General features: G+C 24.6%; 13 protein-coding genes across 13 annotated transcripts; 7 read left to right on the forward strand and 6 right to left on the reverse strand. All coding sequences in view use genetic code 6, as the record gives it.

The window, feature by feature from the left end:
- Positions 1-439: 439 nt before the first annotated feature.
- On the reverse strand, positions 440-2,038 carry SS50377_28172 (uncharacterized protein; the record flags this gene model as incomplete). Its single annotated transcript, XM_067911948.1, has 1 exon — positions 440-2,038. One exon carries the CDS (start codon positions 2,036-2,038, stop codon positions 440-442), a length of 1,599 nt encoding a protein of 532 aa, XP_067760970.1.
- Positions 2,039-2,140: 102 nt separating this feature from the next.
- On the forward strand, positions 2,141-2,770 carry SS50377_28173 (Phosphate-starvation-inducible E family protein; the record flags this gene model as incomplete). Its single annotated transcript, XM_067911949.1, has 1 exon — positions 2,141-2,770. One exon carries the CDS (start codon positions 2,141-2,143, stop codon positions 2,768-2,770), a length of 630 nt encoding a protein of 209 aa, XP_067760971.1.
- A 250-nt stretch (positions 2,771-3,020) lies between these two features.
- SS50377_28174 (uncharacterized protein) lies at positions 3,021-3,533 on the reverse strand (the record flags this gene model as incomplete). Its single annotated transcript, XM_067911950.1, has 1 exon — positions 3,021-3,533. One exon carries the CDS (start codon positions 3,531-3,533, stop codon positions 3,021-3,023), a length of 513 nt encoding a protein of 170 aa, XP_067760972.1.
- A 354-nt stretch (positions 3,534-3,887) lies between these two features.
- On the forward strand, positions 3,888-4,361 carry SS50377_28175 (uncharacterized protein; the record flags this gene model as incomplete). The annotated part of the gene is made up of 1 exon (XM_067911951.1): positions 3,888-4,361. The coding sequence occupies one exon, from the start codon at positions 3,888-3,890 to the stop codon at positions 4,359-4,361; it is 474 nt and encodes a 157-aa protein (XP_067760973.1).
- Positions 4,362-4,437: 76 nt separating this feature from the next.
- Positions 4,438-4,863, forward strand: SS50377_28176 (uncharacterized protein; the record flags this gene model as incomplete). Its single annotated transcript, XM_067911952.1, has 1 exon — positions 4,438-4,863. One exon carries the CDS (start codon positions 4,438-4,440, stop codon positions 4,861-4,863), a length of 426 nt encoding a protein of 141 aa, XP_067760974.1.
- A 104-nt stretch (positions 4,864-4,967) lies between these two features.
- SS50377_28177 (uncharacterized protein) lies at positions 4,968-5,717 on the forward strand (the record flags this gene model as incomplete). Its single annotated transcript, XM_067911953.1, has 1 exon — positions 4,968-5,717. The coding sequence occupies one exon, from the start codon at positions 4,968-4,970 to the stop codon at positions 5,715-5,717; it is 750 nt and encodes a 249-aa protein (XP_067760975.1).
- A 91-nt stretch (positions 5,718-5,808) lies between these two features.
- SS50377_28178 (uncharacterized protein) lies at positions 5,809-6,573 on the forward strand (the record flags this gene model as incomplete). The annotated part of the gene is made up of 1 exon (XM_067911954.1): positions 5,809-6,573. The coding sequence occupies one exon, from the start codon at positions 5,809-5,811 to the stop codon at positions 6,571-6,573; it is 765 nt and encodes a 254-aa protein (XP_067760976.1).
- Positions 6,574-6,581: 8 nt separating this feature from the next.
- On the reverse strand, positions 6,582-8,351 carry SS50377_28179 (uncharacterized protein; the record flags this gene model as incomplete). Its single annotated transcript, XM_067911955.1, has 1 exon — positions 6,582-8,351. The coding sequence occupies one exon, from the start codon at positions 8,349-8,351 to the stop codon at positions 6,582-6,584; it is 1,770 nt and encodes a 589-aa protein (XP_067760977.1).
- A 61-nt stretch (positions 8,352-8,412) lies between these two features.
- On the forward strand, positions 8,413-10,149 carry SS50377_28180 (uncharacterized protein; the record flags this gene model as incomplete). Its single annotated transcript, XM_067911956.1, has 1 exon — positions 8,413-10,149. One exon carries the CDS (start codon positions 8,413-8,415, stop codon positions 10,147-10,149), a length of 1,737 nt encoding a protein of 578 aa, XP_067760978.1.
- Positions 10,150-10,416: 267 nt separating this feature from the next.
- Positions 10,417-11,175, forward strand: SS50377_28181 (uncharacterized protein; the record flags this gene model as incomplete). Its single annotated transcript, XM_067911957.1, has 1 exon — positions 10,417-11,175. One exon carries the CDS (start codon positions 10,417-10,419, stop codon positions 11,173-11,175), a length of 759 nt encoding a protein of 252 aa, XP_067760979.1.
- A 456-nt stretch (positions 11,176-11,631) lies between these two features.
- SS50377_28182 (uncharacterized protein) lies at positions 11,632-12,189 on the reverse strand (the record flags this gene model as incomplete). Its single annotated transcript, XM_067911958.1, has 1 exon — positions 11,632-12,189. The coding sequence occupies one exon, from the start codon at positions 12,187-12,189 to the stop codon at positions 11,632-11,634; it is 558 nt and encodes a 185-aa protein (XP_067760980.1).
- A 58-nt stretch (positions 12,190-12,247) lies between these two features.
- On the reverse strand, positions 12,248-13,186 carry SS50377_28183 (SET domain-containing protein; the record flags this gene model as incomplete). Its single annotated transcript, XM_067911959.1, has 1 exon — positions 12,248-13,186. The coding sequence occupies one exon, from the start codon at positions 13,184-13,186 to the stop codon at positions 12,248-12,250; it is 939 nt and encodes a 312-aa protein (XP_067760981.1).
- Positions 13,187-13,329: 143 nt separating this feature from the next.
- Positions 13,330-18,234, reverse strand: SS50377_28184 (Sec7 family protein; the record flags this gene model as incomplete). Its single annotated transcript, XM_067911960.1, has 1 exon — positions 13,330-18,234. The coding sequence occupies one exon, from the start codon at positions 18,232-18,234 to the stop codon at positions 13,330-13,332; it is 4,905 nt and encodes a 1,634-aa protein (XP_067760982.1).
- Between the last annotated feature and the right edge of the window lie 159 nt (positions 18,235-18,393).

Here is an 18,393-nt window from a genome sequence, read left to right on the forward strand (position 1 = left end):
AGAATTTAATACATCATTATGATTAGTTTTATAGCGTTATAATAATGAAAATATGATTTAATAGGCTTCTGCGAGTTAATTGAATAAATCGTTGTCGAGACTGTTTAGTGGTAATAGTTAAGATGGATGAAGAAAAGTGATAAAGTCAGATAGTAAAAATTCTTGAGAACTTTTTAAAAATAATTTTTATCCTAAAATCTGTACAAATTTCTTTCTAGTTATGTGCTTTTTAAGATGAATTTTAACGTTTCATTAAAAATATTATAGCAAAGTTTTATTATTTAGTGTCATTCTGCAGACTAAATTAGGTTAATAATATAGATACTCAAATTATATGCTTTATAGTTTAATAATTAATTTAATGCAAATAACTATTTTCTGCAATTAACATAAAAATACTAATAAAGACTATAAATACTAATTAACACAACACCAGATTTCATTGGTTAGAATTTTCTGAATCTGAACTATATGTGTAAGTTTGATGCATTTTGCGATTTGTAGATCCTATTTATTTAATATTTAAAGGTTTTAACTTAAAACTATTTTCAGTTATCTCTGATGATTGATCAGTTGACTCAAACGAAGAAACATATTGCTATATAGACACTACCTATTGGGCTTCCATAGACTCACTATAACTCTCTTATTTAAGTTTAGTTGTAAGTTTGAATTATTATTTAGATAAACTATTAGCAGAATTTTAATAAATCTTCTTTAGTTAAGAGGGGTCTATAGAAATCAAATTATTAAAATTTTCAAATTATTATTCTTAAAATTATAATGCACCATAGTTTGAATTTTCATTAATAGAAAGGTATTTTTGGTCTAAAGCAGAAAAATCATCAATAAAAGTGAATTATGACTCTGTGTTACAGCTCGATAATTTATTTGCGCTCGTCTCTGAACTATTATTTACTAAAAAAACTGGCTTAATTACTTCATTTTAACTTTGTTCAAAACTAACCTCTGCTTAAGGATAAAGGTATGCTAAAAGTCTATTGATATCATCTTCATGAAATATTTACTATACTGCAATCGAATTTTCCGCTACTTCTTAGTCTACAGATTTCTATTTCTCAATAAACTTTATTTCTTTTCGCTTTAGATGATTATTATTCTGATATATATTACTAGGTAGATAATGAGCTTTTGCTTCATATAACATAGACTCTATTCTTTAAAAAAATACAAATCTCAAAACAAACACTTATAATTTACTAGAAAGTTTAGAAATAAGTACTAATCTGTATTAGTGCAATATATAATAAATAAAAATACATCCTATAAAAACGGATAGAACCGTCCAAATTGTTCGATAATGTGGTGCAACTATATCATTAAATATATATTAATATTAATCGTTTAAAATAAGAGTCTATTAAATTAGTATAGATCTCTCCACACTAAACTTTAGTTAAAGAAAATTATGTGTAGGTGAAAATGGTGTAATTGGATATGTATGAATGCTTCCGTTTTAATATTAAAGCTTGATTTAAGCTTCTTCAATAACAATAAAACGATTAAAAATATCTAATAACTAAACATCAATTAGCGCATAACGAGAAAAGTAAGTCCTACTAATATTAATAAGCAGAGCTTTCGGATATCTTTCACTATTAATTCTATCTATGAGAATAAACTTATATATTTTAAAATATGAATTTAATATATTCCCTGCTATTGAAACATCAAAATTCGTAACTCGTGGAGATTCATTATATAAACACGTATAAAGACAGACTGTTTATTTATCCTTAAAAAGATAAAGTTAAAATGATGATTTCAACTTAAAATCGAGGCAAGTACTATCTGAATTAACTATGTTCATATAATTGTCATAGTTTCCATTCAAAATAGATACTTAATTAGACTGTAAAGAAACATCATCTATGGAAAATTTAACTTATGCTATCAACTCTTCTGACGTAAACTCAGTTACTTTTTCTAAACATAATTCTAGTGGTCTATTTATAACAATACTTTATGGTACTAAAAAATTATTTAACGATATTTAAATAGTTACGAATAAACTCATTTTCACAAGTATATACTTATATGTTATAATTTTACATATATTTAACAAAAAATTGATATAATCAATATTATATCATATATTATATAATAATATTTTTATTAAATGAAAATTGCGATTCCCAACGAATCTTTCTCAGGATATGATCTACAAACACCAGCTAATGGTATATATAGATAATTTCCTTAAACAACGGTGACACATTAAATACAGCCTAAACTTCCACCAAAAATAAATACAAAACCCCGTTCTAATAATCCGTTTTCAAGATAAAACCGTTAGCTAATTACCATAGACGACGTAGCACATTTTGCAATAAAGTAAGGAGCTTAATTTACTGATTTTATGACAGCTGCTATGGCACTAGTTTTTGCTGTCTTTTCTATTTGCTCTCTTATAAACCTACTATACACACTTTTCAAAGCATTCTCCGACCCAGATCATTTTGTTTTAGGTTTTTCAAGCTAATAAAAAGTATTATCATCCTTTTTCTACGTTCTTATTGCTACAGAACTCCTGCATTCTTCTATGCTTCATTTTGATTAAAATTAACACTACGCCTCTGGAATGGTTTTTGTAGCTGTTACAGCGGTAGCCCGTAAAATAATTATTCTTGACTATAAACACGCGTCATTTAAGAAAATAGCTGCAATGTCCGCCATTGTATCTTCCTTAGGAGTTATTTGTTTTGTTTTGCATAAAGTAGTTTTGAAAAAAAAAGTAAAGAAACACTGAAACCGAGGTGATTATTTGGATGTTTAGAATTAATTGGTTTATCCTAGTTTAACAAGTCTTGTATATTTATACATAATTAAGTAATTTATTCTAAGTTTAATAACGACTTCTCTCTCAGATGTTAATTTCTTTTGGAGTAAGTGAATTATGGGTGTAAAAATATTATATTATAAATATTGTTGTTTATTGCTTTAAAATTTTTTAATTTGAAATAAAATTTGCTATATTTTATCTGGATACCTATAACTTTTCACTCTCCTAAGATTTCATTTAGTCTGGCCATTAGTACACCAAAAGTATCATGATTTAAATGATCCTCGCCAACAATTTCTTCTACAATATCTACTAATTTTTCCATCCCAATTCTGTCTTAGTATTCTAATTTTGCACAAATAACAAGAAATTCCTTCTTATCGATTCGTCCACTGCAGTCTAAATCTGCTGCATAAAATAACATATCCTCACGCGACATTTCTGGATCATTGTGTACAACTGCTACTATAAGAAATCGTTTGAATTCATTAAAATCTAGTTAGCCATTAAAATCAGCATCTACTAGATAGATGAATGTTTTAATCTAGTCTTCTGACCATTTAATATCCATTTTTGCAAATCCTGTAGTAGCCTCTTATAATGAAATCTATTTATCATGATCTACATCTAGAGAATTAAAAATTTCTTTTGCATTATTAATAATTGTAGGTGATACTTAGTTTGGTTATAAAATAGTTGGTTCTGGTTAGGTTTAACCACCGCAACCCATTTGAAGTGAAATTTAATAGGATATATTAAAGATTTTTTAATATATTATATTTTTGTTTGAATAATATTTATTATTTATAAGATAACATTCATGAAATGAATTATTGTTTATGTTTATTTAGTAAATTGTTAAATAAAAACAAAATATTAAGATATTCTGAAAAATAGAAACATCGATTTTCATAGACTATTATAAGTCAATAATAATGATATATTTTTTCAGTATTATCTTTATGTAATTTTAATAATAAAAGATAATTAATAAATTTAGAATTATATTATAATTATATTTATATATTCAAATCGGGTACTAATCTATAATATTAATTTTATATATTATAATTATTTATAAAAAATGGATACTTGTGATACTCTTAAACATTTAATGGTTTAAAGAACCAAGGTATGTGATAATTAGATTGAAATATAGAGGTAGATATATAAAGCAAGTTTTGAAGAGTTAAAAAATTAATTTTTCTCAGTGTAAACTATAAAAGATGCTAATAACAAGTGCATTTCAAATTAAATAGTTTTACCGAGTATTATTTAAGAAATCGATGACTTAAATAAAAATATAGATATTTTGGAGAAAGATTAAATAATTGTCAACAAATATTTCAATAATGTTTTATCGAGACATAATGAAAAGACTCAACTGAGTTCTTAGATTAACAAGGACGTATCCCCACTTGAAACAGTTGATAAAGAATGCATAATCTAGAATCTTATTACTATTGTTGAATCAGTTAGTGTTGAAGAATAAAAAATTGAATCTAACTAGATTACTACTGAAAATCAAATACTTTAGAATGAGATATCTGCAGAGTGACCTTGTATGAATATTCAAATTTCCACACGTTTTATTAGTAATAATATATTTAAACATTAAATCACTTTCCTCATTAATGCTTAAAACTGTCCCAGAACTTCGCGTATTTCTAAAAGGCAGAGAGTTTCCTAGTATATCTAATTAAACTTATAATAAGTAGTTTAAACTTTAATACTGTACTGGACCAGATGGGTTGCAAGCTATTACTACATATGAAAATAACTATTAGAAAAAATCAGCGTATGATAATATTCTTGAGAGAACAGCAAATTTTAGCTAAGAAGAGGTTAATGTTTCTCTTTCCCGTTACAAATATTAATCAAGTTTATATAAAAAATAATACGATATTAAATTATCTCAGCCTAAATAACAATCTAGATAATTTACCTAATCTAGTCTTGATAGATCAAAATTTCCACTCAAAATAATTCCACTACCTTTACTATCTAATTCTTTAATTTCTTATGTTGCATTTTCAGCTAAAGATATGGATTTTAAGTGAATAGTTAAAGTATTTGATTCAACTATATTCTGTAAATAAAAATACCATCAATACTAATAATTATATAGTGTCAATTCGCATTCACTTAATTTTCAAAATTTTAAATGGATGAATAACTTGAAGATGTCCCAGATTTATTTGCACCTTAATCATAACCATCTCTTTAGGATGCCTTTGAATAATTTAGATAAAAAAGAATATAATTAAATGCATTGGCTAGAAAATAGCTATAGCCAAAACATCGGACTCCGGAATAACTATAAATATTAAGGTAAAAGTTTATCGACACGGCATTTAAATATCTTGGAGTTCCTTACAGAAAATGTGAGCACCCTGATGGTTCAGAGCTAAGTACTTACTATATTGAGTTAGATTGTTGTGGTCTTGTTAGACAAGTCTTGTATGATATGGAGGATGATTTAGGCTTTAAACCTTTATTTTTTAATCAAGCTTATTAATTTGATACTTTGCCCTTAAGATATGACTCCCATGATAAAATTAAACCAGGGGATTTGGTATTTTATGCAGGGAGATATGAAGATACCTTTAAAAGACCCCAAAAACACAATATGGTACATGTAGAGATATATCTGGGCGGTAATGAAACTCCTGAGAAATGTATTGGAAGTAGGTTTAGAAAAGGAGTTGTAAGTGTTTTTGACAGTTACAAGTTTCATTCTACAGCATGGGGACTTGAAAAAATGTATTTCTGCTCTATTGATACTTGGCTTGACGGTGTTTGCTTCAGTGATTGTCCTCTCCATCAGTGGGAATAGGGTAGAATTAAAAGTCTCAAAGGGAGCATTTTTGACCCAATTGGAATAGAAGATGAGATAGCGAATGAAGGAAACTGAGCATATATTAATTTCATTTAAAAAATAACTTTGTTTTTATTCTATAAACATACTAATTATATTATAATATAAATGATCCAGATATTATAAAATGCTTGTTTTTCTATAGTGTAATTTATTAATAACTGATCAAAGCTTCATAAATAACGAAATATCTTTCACAATTACTAGAGTTATATCTCCATCTTGCTTTGAATTAATAGGAAATTAAGAAATTAATATATCAATGGATGATGTTTTGACTTTTTAAATTCCAATTCAAAATTAACTTTTCGCGTCTTTAGATATCGGTCTTAAGGTAGTTTAAAAATGTCAATTTGATCTGTCTGGCCCATGTGCAAATTTGGTTTTTCAGATAAATAAAAGATTTGTAGAACTTGAATTTCGCTTATGTAATTTGATATAAAATGTTATATTTTAGCAATCTAAAGGAATTTATTTCACTGCGTAAAACAAATCACTTCAACTTATAAACTTATAAGCCACTGAAAATGCAATTTGCAGCTATTTTAACAACAGTGTTGAAACCTAATTTTAAATTCATTTTATAGAATCTCAACCTTATTCTTAATTGCCACTGTCTATTATATTTACTGCATAAATAGTCGTTACTTTATGTTAAGTTCACAATGTTAATGTACCTTTTATAATCTAAAACGATGTCAATCAGGCTTTTGCTAAGATCTCTACATTAACTGCAATCGTTGTATTAATTATTTTATTATTAGTCATTATTGTACTCTCAGTTATTTTGTTAACAAAAGAACTTTTATGGCGCACAAGTGTCAAGGCTGGATAAAGCCGAGCCGTTTTTGACGGTATTTATAAGAATATCAAAATAGACTCATTACAGTGAAAATCTGTTCAGTCACTTAATGAAATAGCAAGATTTTGATTAGAAATCTCAGTACCTTTCGTATAAAATTGTATAAAATTTTTGCAAAAATTAATTCTCTTATTTGGGTTTTCTCCTACAATATAAACTAAAGCTCTAGACAAAACACAATATAAAAAATCTGTATCTGGTAATGATGTGTCTATAGCTATTTGGGATGTTTGATATTCAATTTAGAGGTTTAAATATTAACTAAAAGTTAAATATTCTGGTTACTTTTTTCTATCTTATTATTATTGTATCTCGGTTATAGTAGATGAAAGATTAAGTGAAAATTCATTTTATATTAGAACCTCGGTATTTGTTATTAAAATATATTTTTTTGGAGTAGTAAGACAGAAAAATCGTGGGATATTAAAATTAAATAGAATGAGTGAAATATGTTAATTTTTGGTACCAGGAGTAAAATGATATGAACAATTTTAATTCAATTCTGTAGATGAATAAAGGCACTAGTCTTTAACTCGTGCAAATATACCGCATCTTTAGATTTCCCCTGTTACATTTAATTCTTGTAATCTATAAAGACCATTTTCCTAATTCGTATCATATTAAAATTTTCTGATTCCTAATTATATCTATACTTTCATATTGGACATTTTTAATCCTTAAAATTTTCTTAAGTTATACAAATCGAACCCTAAAATTTACTTTAAATGTTAAATAAAAGAATACTTTATTTCTTTAAAAATGATTAAATCTGAACTTAGTAATTAAAAAGCATTTTCATATTGGTTGAACATTATTTTACTTTTCTGTTAGATAAGAAATCTATCAATAACTGAAGAAATCTCAACTTAAGATTTTGGATTCTACAAATATTATAATAGTAAACTAATTAATAAAACATAAACTTACCTTTGAATCAAAATTAAATCCAAACAATGAGAAAGAAATGCATTTTCTCTAGAATTTTTCGTTAAAAATTTAGTTGTAGCTGTAAATTTTTAATTGCTAAAGATTCGGCTTCCAGAATCTTCCATAATTCCAATAGCATCGAAGTAAATATTTTCTGATTAATTAAACATAATTTCATTATATGCATACATTGATACTTATTTGTAGTGTGATTCTTTGTGGAACGAGCTTACAGAACGGGTTTTAAGTTCTACTATGAGCTTTAGATTCTTTTCTTTGCTATAACCAAAAACATCAATTTTACCCTAAAGGCCTATTATTGGGTTATTGATATGCATTTCATTTATAATTTCGCAATCATATTATTTTATTTAGGCTATAATATCTTAACATTTCTGGACTGATTCACTTAATAGTTAGTCTGTCATTTTATCACTTTCTTTACAATTTTTGAAATAATCAGAATCGTAATACGCTTCAAGAATAGCAGATCTGATACCCACATCTAATAAACCATTTTATACTCCTTCATGTAATGCAGAGCCATACTTCATAACATATGAATTTTAAGGTATACCTATAAGGTTATCAAAAATCTAAGTAACAAATTATCCTGATTGTAATGATGTAGGTGAAGGGCAAGCTAATGGAAAAAATTATAAAAATGGGTCAGAGAATTAAAAATATCTTAAAATTGATACCGGTAAATAAGTTTATTAACTGAGTAATATTTCATAATATGATATATCAAAATCCATTTAAAATTCTGATTCTAAGCTGTATCCATAGTCTAATATATGAGATTTCAAAGGCTTAAACAATAAACTGAAAGTTAACGGCCGTACATTAGTAATCTTAAATACTGTAAACTAAGGATGCATTAAATGTAAATATCTATATTTATTACCACATATAACAATATAATATTGTTCCGCAACAAAAATGTCTGACCTTTCTGACTCAGGGCTTGATATTGATTGCCCTGTACCGTAAAAAGCTAAACCATTTTCGAAAGTTTCGCTTACAAGTGCTAGAAAATCTATTACACAAAAAGAAATTTAGCCTCTTCCATCATAAAGTGAGAACTAATAAGTGAAAGACCTATTTTCTCGTGTACGAGCACTAGAAGAAGAAAACATTCAGCTAACAAACTAAGTACGTGCCAGCTCAAATACTACAAATAATGAATAATTCACCTTTCAAATGTCCTCAGAAGCTAGTAAAAAATTTTCGGAATTAACTGGGAAAAATAGGTAACTTAATGCTGCACTAGAGGTTTAAAAATCTAGGTTTTAGTAGCAGATATAATTAATAAATCAATTACAAACAGAAAATTCACAGCTTTATTAAAATTTAGAAAAAGTTAATGGGAAATAATCTACAATATCTAAACTACCTATGGACGAAGATATAGAACAGAGTTATAAAAACCAAATAAAAGAAAAGTCCAAAGAATCAGAGCATTTATTAGGAAAATTTGGTGAAATAAATGTAAAAGTTAACTAACTTCAATAAGAAAATACGAAATTGAAATAAATTATTTAAAAAGAAACTGGTTAAGAATATTCAAATTTGGATGTTAATTAATTCTAAGGACGTGCTGAAAAAATACTTACTTTATAAAATAAGTTAAAATTACTTTAAGAATAATAAAAATCAACATAAAAGGTTCCATAAAATATACACGATATTTAAGCGGAAATTGAATAAAGATTTAGGGATACTATTGATTCACTTCAATAATAAGTTGAAGAATAGAAATTATATATAAATTAAGTATAGGAATCATAATTAATTACACAAGATAAGCTTAAAAAATCATAAACTCGTCTATAAGGTTTAGAAAATGAAAATCATTCAATTCGAGATAATATTAAAACTTTTACTAAAAAATCTCAATTAGATACATCTATTATAAAAAAGCTTCGAATATTCTTATCTAAACCCGAAAATTATGAATTATAAAAGTCAAAAATCTAAGCAGCTGAAATGCGTGCTAAATAATCTGAAGATAAACTTTAAGGATTGATGTAAACAATGGCTGGGGGTGATTCACAGTTATAAATTATCGCTGCAGGAGCGTAGCTAGAAAGCTACCAATATAAAGATATTATCAATTAACTGAGAAGCGAAAATCAATTTCTTAAGTCATAACTGGCTGAATTTTATGAATCTATGCTAACAACTCAGGAAAGTGATGAAAATATCCTAAGACTATTTAGAGCAATGTAAAATGCTAATAATTCCACTTAGTAAACATCAGAATAAGTCATTGAAAACTTATTTACTATTATATAATAATTTAACTCTGCACTTTAATAAGATTCTTAATACTAATAGGCTTCGTAGGAAATGTAATATTAGACGCAAACTGTCACATAGCTTCTAGATAAAACATAGAGTGGAACAAGAGCTGTTCTATATGATAAATTAGCTGAATAGGCGCTGTAAAATAGACCCAGAAAACGTGTTAAAAAGGTTGAAAACATAGTAAGCCCTAAAGTTTTAACCACTACAATTAAATAAGAAAAAACACCTGTAGAGAAATATAGAGATAGTTTATCAGAAAAATAACCGAAACCTATTGAAAAAGGTTAAACTTAAAAGCTAGACTAGTATGAAGATGAATACTAAGATGATGCAGCTATTCCAGAAGAATAACACGAATAAAGTGATTGATACTTATTTCATTATATATTATACAAAAATGCATTTAGTTTTACCCAAAATATTCAAGGTTCACATTAAATCTTTACTAATATTATTTGAACTAAATTGATTATTAGATAGAACAGCATCATATATAAAGGATATTAGTAAAATTAGTAGTATACTTCTTTACATGATTATACAATCTTATTAAGTTTTTCAGCAGTAATAAAAAGTCAAATAAAATGATAAAACTATACTTATTATATACATAATACTTAATTATTTATTATTAAAATGCGTTTACCGTTATTTAATCCATTAGATTAATTTTTAACTGCAAAAAGAATTTTGCTTCGCCAAAGATCTTCACAACCTATATCAGAAACATCTATTACTGCACATATTTTAAGTCTTTAACAAACTTCTTTATATAATTATTATAGATCTAAGTTTCCTGAAGCTCCACCTTTATTTTTATATACTCGTGATGTTTTTAGATTATTTTATGGATTCTCACATCGAATCTCATAGGAATTTGATCCTTAATTGCTAGTATTAGCTTAAGGAATGGCTGGAAAAACTTCTGAAAATGAATTTCTTTAAAAGTTTTTAATTGCTAATCTTGGAGGATGTTTAGATATAAATACAGAATTACAAGCATTAGAATCAATGAATTTTAATGTAGGTTTTGAGTATTTTGAAGACTATGTTGATAGTGCGATTTAAAAATTATATTAAATTAAAAATAAAGAAATAACTAGAGAAATCGAAAAATATTAAGATTTTTTTGTTATGCTATGTTAAGTTAGTGATATTTAAGTTAAAGAAAACCCTATTGATATAGCATGTTTTATTGCCGCGGAGATATATTTAATGAAAGAAGGTGGTATAAGAGAACATGTTTATAAGCTTTCAAAAAGATATGATACGCTTGTTAGGTTAAGATAGTATTTGGTGTTTGATCAAAATAACGCAGAATAGTTGTTACCGATGAATGGTGGTGGTTTAGATATCAGTATATATGAAATTTTTCTTAAAAATTTATTCGAGTGATAAAAAATAGATTAAGCATTATTAGATCTAACTAATAAATAGTTAGTTCTATTTTATAAATATATTATAAAATTTCGATGTATTAAATGGAATAATAACTGATGTGTTCCATACTTAAAATTAAAAATCTAACATGTTGACCATGTAAGAATCAGATAATTGTCATAGTTTAAGTATTAGTTACAATGTAAATTATAAATATATAAAAGTATTGATTATAATAAAATATATTATGGAGGTTAACTATTTTCAATTTAAAGTAAAATAGTAATTTTTATAACAATAATATGGATTTAAATTTTGTTGTTGTATGATATCTCAAACTAAATATTTACTCCAAATATTAAAAGATTTGATAATAAGCTTTAAATAGATTTATGAAAACTAGTTTTATGATTAGCATTTGTTTGATAATTATTAAAATCATTAATAAATTTTTAAATATTTTAAATTAAGTCAATCACTATTTTCAGTGTATTTTAATTAAGTATTAAAGCAAAATCTATGAGAGTATAATTTTATTTCTTTATATACGCTTTTACCTAGTATAAATCTATTGAAAATAGTTTTAAAATCATTAAAATCAATCAAATCTATATTCATTTAAAACTATAATATCCTAAATAGTTCAATAGTCATATATTTTAATTAATCTAATGTCCAAGTAAATCCTGCTAGCTACTACCATTTTCTAAAAACTATAGTATCATCTTCAAACATTATATTACTTGAAATTAATGCAGCAATGAAAACTTTTTAGGGGCAAACTAACCCATTTAATGAATCTGCAACTACCATTGTAGCTTTAATCACAAGAATAAACGCTAGTGTTATTACTACTGGATCTGTTCCTGTGTTAAGAAGATATTTTATTGTAGCTGTAATATTACATGAATCTGCTCCATAAAAATCAATATGATCTAAATCTGTGCACTACTATGAATTAGGCGATATCAGTGTTAAAAAACCTTCACACAATTCAGCATACTGTTATGGACTAAATTTTAACTACATTTTTTAATGTAGATAAATAGAAATTACAATATTAATATATAACAAATAAATAATTATATCATTATTATTCAAACTTTCCAATTATATCTATTAGACCACCATAATCTCTATAAATATGTTAGACACTACCCATACGTTCCAGTTCAAATTAATACATTATATTTTTAAGCTACTTATAATTACCTCCAACTTTTTGTATTGCATCAATAATAGCTATCACAATGCCAATAGTTGGTCTGTGTATAACATCTAACTTTTAATATATTGATAAAAATATATCCATTATCTCATGAGTTTTGCTTTTTTCGCAATAGAATAGCACTAATTCGTAAAATCCATCAACCATACAAAACTACGTTTCTAATAAAATATTTGATAAATATTAAAATTCATCTATATTAACTTCATTCTTACTTCTTTTAACTCTTAAAAGTTTATCAAATGCAAACTATAACTTAATAAACTATGGTGTTGCTTAAAATTAACACAATGAACAATCACATGTAAATTTAAAGGATCTTAAATAATTTTAGCGTCCTTAAAGCCACCAAAAATTGTCACCATATAAATAACAACAACAAATTTCTTAGCCTTCCAAAATTTATTTTGCAGCAAATACATACATAAATTCTCCAGAATAAACTTAGATGATATTCGGTACACATGAATGATTCATAAATGAGGGTTCTAAAAATAATCCAATTTTATACTCTTCTTATAGATTTGGTATCATTTTAAATGCATTAATAACAAAAGCAGATGAAGGAGAATCTCCATACGATTTTTAAAGTTTTTAATAAGTTTCTTATTATAATGCAGTGAACTTTTAACTTTTAGTTCTAAATAAACTTTCAACTTATTATTCAGTTGGATTTGTAGTGGATATTATAGATTGGGAACATATTAAAAGTTCGTCTTTTTCTATTTTTTAATGGTAAAAATTCCTCGACCTTTATTAGTTTTAGTATCTGCTATTTGTATTTTCTCTGAGAAACATTTTTCGAAGCTATCAAAATTATGTTAAAACAACTTCATGAAGATGAAGTGAAAAAATAATTATCAATAAAATCATATTAAACTAGTTTATTTAAATGACCAAAATAAAAAAATATTGATTTAATATATATGAATTAGAATGTTTCACTTCAATGTATTTTATAGAAATTCATGATAAGTTGTAAATGCCATCATAACCGCCATCCTAAAATCAGCATTGTCATATGCTATGAATTCTATTAGTAATGTATGAATATAAATCATTTTTTAAGTCTCAGCTGAAAAATCTTTTATAAAATTAGATATGATTTTCATTAATAAGGTTACAACTTCTATATACTCTGGACTTGTGTTAAGGTTTCTAAAAAGTAGTAAGAAATCACAAATTACTTTAAATAATGAAAATTTTAAATCTGTATTAAATGTTAATGTTTCTTCTACAACGATAATCATTTATACGACATGGTTGCATAGTTAAATGGCATATTCTATATTGATTGAATCGAGTTTTGTTGATTTAATTTAGGTTATTAATTATAAAAACATATTTATTATTTATTTAGTAAATTATGTTAAACATTAAGATTTTGATTGATTTTCTACTTAAGAATAAATTTTTAAGAAAGATTAAAAAATTTCGACTAAATACAATTGCTTAAGGCTTTATTTAGTTGAAAATAAATCTTCAAGGTCTTCTTAATCATCATTATGTTGATTTTAATCAGAAATAATATTATTTATTATTTACTCTGAACAATTTAATAATTCGTCCACAAAAATACTATCTGTTTAGTTATGCAATAACAATGTACTATTAAGAGTAATTACTATTAAATTCTATAGTTTTAGTTATTGTGGATATTTTTGTAAGAATAAACTAGGAAATATATTAATTAATTCTTTAGTAAGCCAACAATAACTTCTAGATTAGGCATTTTCTTTTAAATAAAGAACCAATTTACTAATAAGTGATTCATAAAAATCATATTATTTAACTTATTTTTATTATAATATAACGGGTTGAATAGCTTATTCAAAAATTTACTTTAAATATACACCTTCTTAATTTTAATCTAAACATAAATTTAATATAAGGAAAATACTATTGGAAAATAAATTTAAATAACAATCAAGATTGAAATTAGATTTATTCTGAATGAAATCAATTAGTATATCATTAGAAAATTTGGTTAGTGCAAATATAAATTATTCTTTATTCAATTAAAATAGTTAATTTATTCCTTTTTCAAATTATTAAATTAATGAACTTTCAAACTTTAGTGAATAGAATTTCTAAAGCATTTCAATAATCTATAAAACCTATAAATTCAATTATATTGAATCTTCGATTTTCGAAGTTAAGAAATCTAAAATAAAAATAACCAACTAGTCAAACTCTTCAGAAGACTCAAATTAAAATCCTTCTTTACTTTAAATAGATTAGTTTAACAGGGTATTGTTACATATGCTATGACAGCAAAAATCACAACTAATAACGTTATCATAGTTTACTTTCTAAATTTATAATTTTAATAAAGCTGAATGACATAACGATAAAATAACATTAAAATCAGCAAATTTTGTATTTGTGGATAAGAAGTGAATAATGAATTTAGCTATTTCGATTCTATTACATGCTTAGTTTGACGCAAGTATAATATGAGATAAATAACAAATAACTTAATCAATTAATTTATTATTATTTTACATAAATTACTACTAACAAATAAGACTAGATAATAAAATAAAATTACTATTAATCTACTAGTAACTAATTGCTGAAGTAGAAAATTAAGAAATATTAATTATTTGCAGAAGATATTATGAGATAACGTGCAAATAAATTTAAAATATATACTAATCCTAACCTTAAAGTTATATAATTGAATATTTTTCTAAATTTCTCTGATGTAGTACTTTATTTTTCATCCTAACATATTATTCAATAGTATTTGATTTAAAATATAAAAATTCTTTTGAATCTTATAATAGTGATTCAAATTATAAATAAATAAGCCTCATTGCATTAAAGTTTGAAAGTTTAAACTTATACTATTTATTGACCATTTTTTCTATAACTACTTAATCATATGCAAAAATCTGCTAAATTAATAATAAGGATTAAATTGCCTTATGATTATCTATAATAAATAAAAATTCTAAATTTATTATTGAAATACCTGGAAACAAGTCTTATATATCTACAATTAATTTTTAAAATTAAAATATAAAACTGGATATAATTGGATAAGCTTATATAAATTGCTTTAAATAGCTTGCAGACTGACTTAATTAATATAAATTTTAATTTGTTGTTGATTTTCCAGATGAAACTAAATAAAGATTATATAATTAGCAAGCCACAAACATAGCTACTATATAACTATCATAGCTAGAATAAAATAAATCACAATCCTATTAGCTAAATAGAATATATGCAAGTACTATTTTATCTGAAATAAATTGCTAATTAAGTTTAAATGTTTCAATTTAATCGAAGTCTTATTATAAATTAGGCAATAGATTATTCAATTTTAGATAATAATCCAATGATGGAAATATACCATGAAATATAATCATAAACTATGACGACAGCAAAGTAATAATACTAGATTTATAATACTGAAAGTCTTATTATACTATTGACAATCTGTATAAATGAAAAACTACTTCATTATTTAAATAAAACTCATGTTAATATACAGTTTTCTTTAAATACTCAACAATAGCCAGATAAATCATGTTATAATGATATTCAAGTATTGAAAATGAGAATGATTATACTGAAAACTTTTCAGATAAATTTTAAATATTGATATTTCTTGATTATGTTGGATTAATAGATAAATCTGTTGAACTGGGTTACTATGATGATAGATCTAGCTCATTATCACCAGATTCATATATAAAGAATTGAAGCTCTTCTTTAATAAAAATTTATTTTAACAGTGACTTATTAATTTTTTATAAATTATATTCATAATATCCATCTTCCCCTTTAGCTAGGGTAAGTTTTGATAATTCTATCTCTTATAAAGTTATAGGATATTTTTATATCTCTTTATATAAAGTCATAAGAAATTTCTAACTAAGTTTATTGTCGGCGTTGTGTGTGTTCTATATAAATTAGTTTATACTCATTTTATTTTTAACTGATATGTTATGTATATCAGTATTGAGCATAAGCGTAGCATACGCTAAAAGATAAATAGTATCTTTTGTCAATTCAGATGAACGATCAGAAAACTATTAAGAAAAGAATTACAATATTCTATCAATTTATTAAGATTCTCCAGGAAGTTTGAAGTAATTTAAAAATGTTCTAAGTGCTACTATGAATGTTTGGGATTGTGTATAATCAACATCACCTAGTAATTTAAAAATTTAAACGCTGTATTCTTGTAACAAAGTTGCACTTATTTCTTTATTTTCACCGAATAATATACCAATATTTTTCTTATTAAGTATGTCATTGTTTTCAATTAAAAAGCTGATTATACTGTTAGAGGTAGATTACATAAGATTATATTTAATAAATATATTAATGTCTTTTAAAGGTTGTTAACTATTATTAAAGAATTCAACACATTCTCTGAATTAAAAATATTTATGTGGTTGAGCATAAGTGATGAGTTTATTCTCAAAACATCTAAAAAATTTGACAAAAGCTAAAATCGTGAGCTCTTAAAGATTCTTTATTTATATATCTTTTCTTTCCTCTTAACAGTTGGACTATCTACTAAAATTTAATTCTAGCGATTTTAATGAATAGACTTTAAATTATGGAACTGTAAACTTAATAGAATATTATTTATCTTACAAAATAAAGCATAATGTTTTAATAGTTGACATAAAAAATTCAATTCCATTGAAATCTAATAAATTGATATAAACATCAATTAATTTTAGTTATGTGCTACTAAAGAATAACTTAATAATGAACTTCAAAGCTTCCAATCTAAATTCTGCTTTTAATGAATTTTTAAGGACATAAAGAACAAATGTGTCGTAAATAATGAAAAATTCGTACCGCAGTTATTTATATTAAATAACTTATAAATTTATAGATTTTAGTAACATAAGACCTTACTTATAAGAATCTATGCTATTGGCATAAAGAGAAAACAATAATATTTTACCAATAAGTAATAAGAGAAATATATAGATTTTTACTCTATGGATAGATTAATCTGATGCTTTAATATAGTATTATATTTATTTAGACAAAATATCAATAAGCTATAATCCAAATGATATTTTTGTTTAAAAATACTATAATGTAACTCCAATTGCTTCAACAATTGCACTTTCTATGTTTGAATCATATGTTGTTTATACCTTACAATAATAATGATAGTTCATTATTATTTCAAAACTTGAAAATATAATACTTTAAAGATTTTATTCATTAATAATTTCCGTTGGAATTACTTTAGTAATTTTAGCTGTTCCATATTCTTTATATTCAATTTAACAAATTTTTGATAGTTTTAATAAGTGATTATTGAAGTCTTTCTTAAAATACGTAGTACTTTAAAAATCAGAAATGAAATAAACAACACTGTCTTTATTTTCATATAAATGCGAGAAAAGCTTAATTAAATTATTTTTAATTATTTTATAACCTAAAATAATATCCAAACTAAAATTAACAGCAAAGCAACAAAGGCAAATATATAAAATTACTTTAACATAGACTAATGAGTTGTGCTGAATAAATTAGTTTGTAAAATTCTGGAAATACTCTAAATATTTAATAATAGAATTTTCTTCGCATTATTTAAACATATTTTGAGATACTATTTGAATAACTATCATATAACTATGTTCATAAATTTTAAGCCCTTAGTCTTATTAATGATCAAATATTCCTTTAATAAAATTAAATAAATCTTCAACAAATATATGGTTTTAATCATCAAAAGGTAAGTCTGGCGATGCAATAGTAAATTTTAATAATTTTTCACAGCTTATTCTCATTTCTATTTATTTCTTAGGGATTCGTTTACAAATTGATTCAAGATTACTTGTAATCATCTATAAATCCATTTAACCTTATATTATATTAAAGCATAATATCATATATTATTTTATTTTTGAAACCTCTACTACTTATATTTCAATATATATAAGTACACTTTTTGACTAATTATTTAAATATATCACATAGAAATTTTCTCATTATTGTCATATTTTAATTATTTAACT

The sequence above is a fragment of the Spironucleus salmonicida genome, chromosome 8 (genome assembly GCF_000497125.1).
Source record: "Spironucleus salmonicida strain ATCC 50377 chromosome 8, whole genome shotgun sequence".
In the NCBI taxonomy this organism is placed as follows: domain Eukaryota; phylum Fornicata; order Diplomonadida; family Hexamitidae; genus Spironucleus; species Spironucleus salmonicida.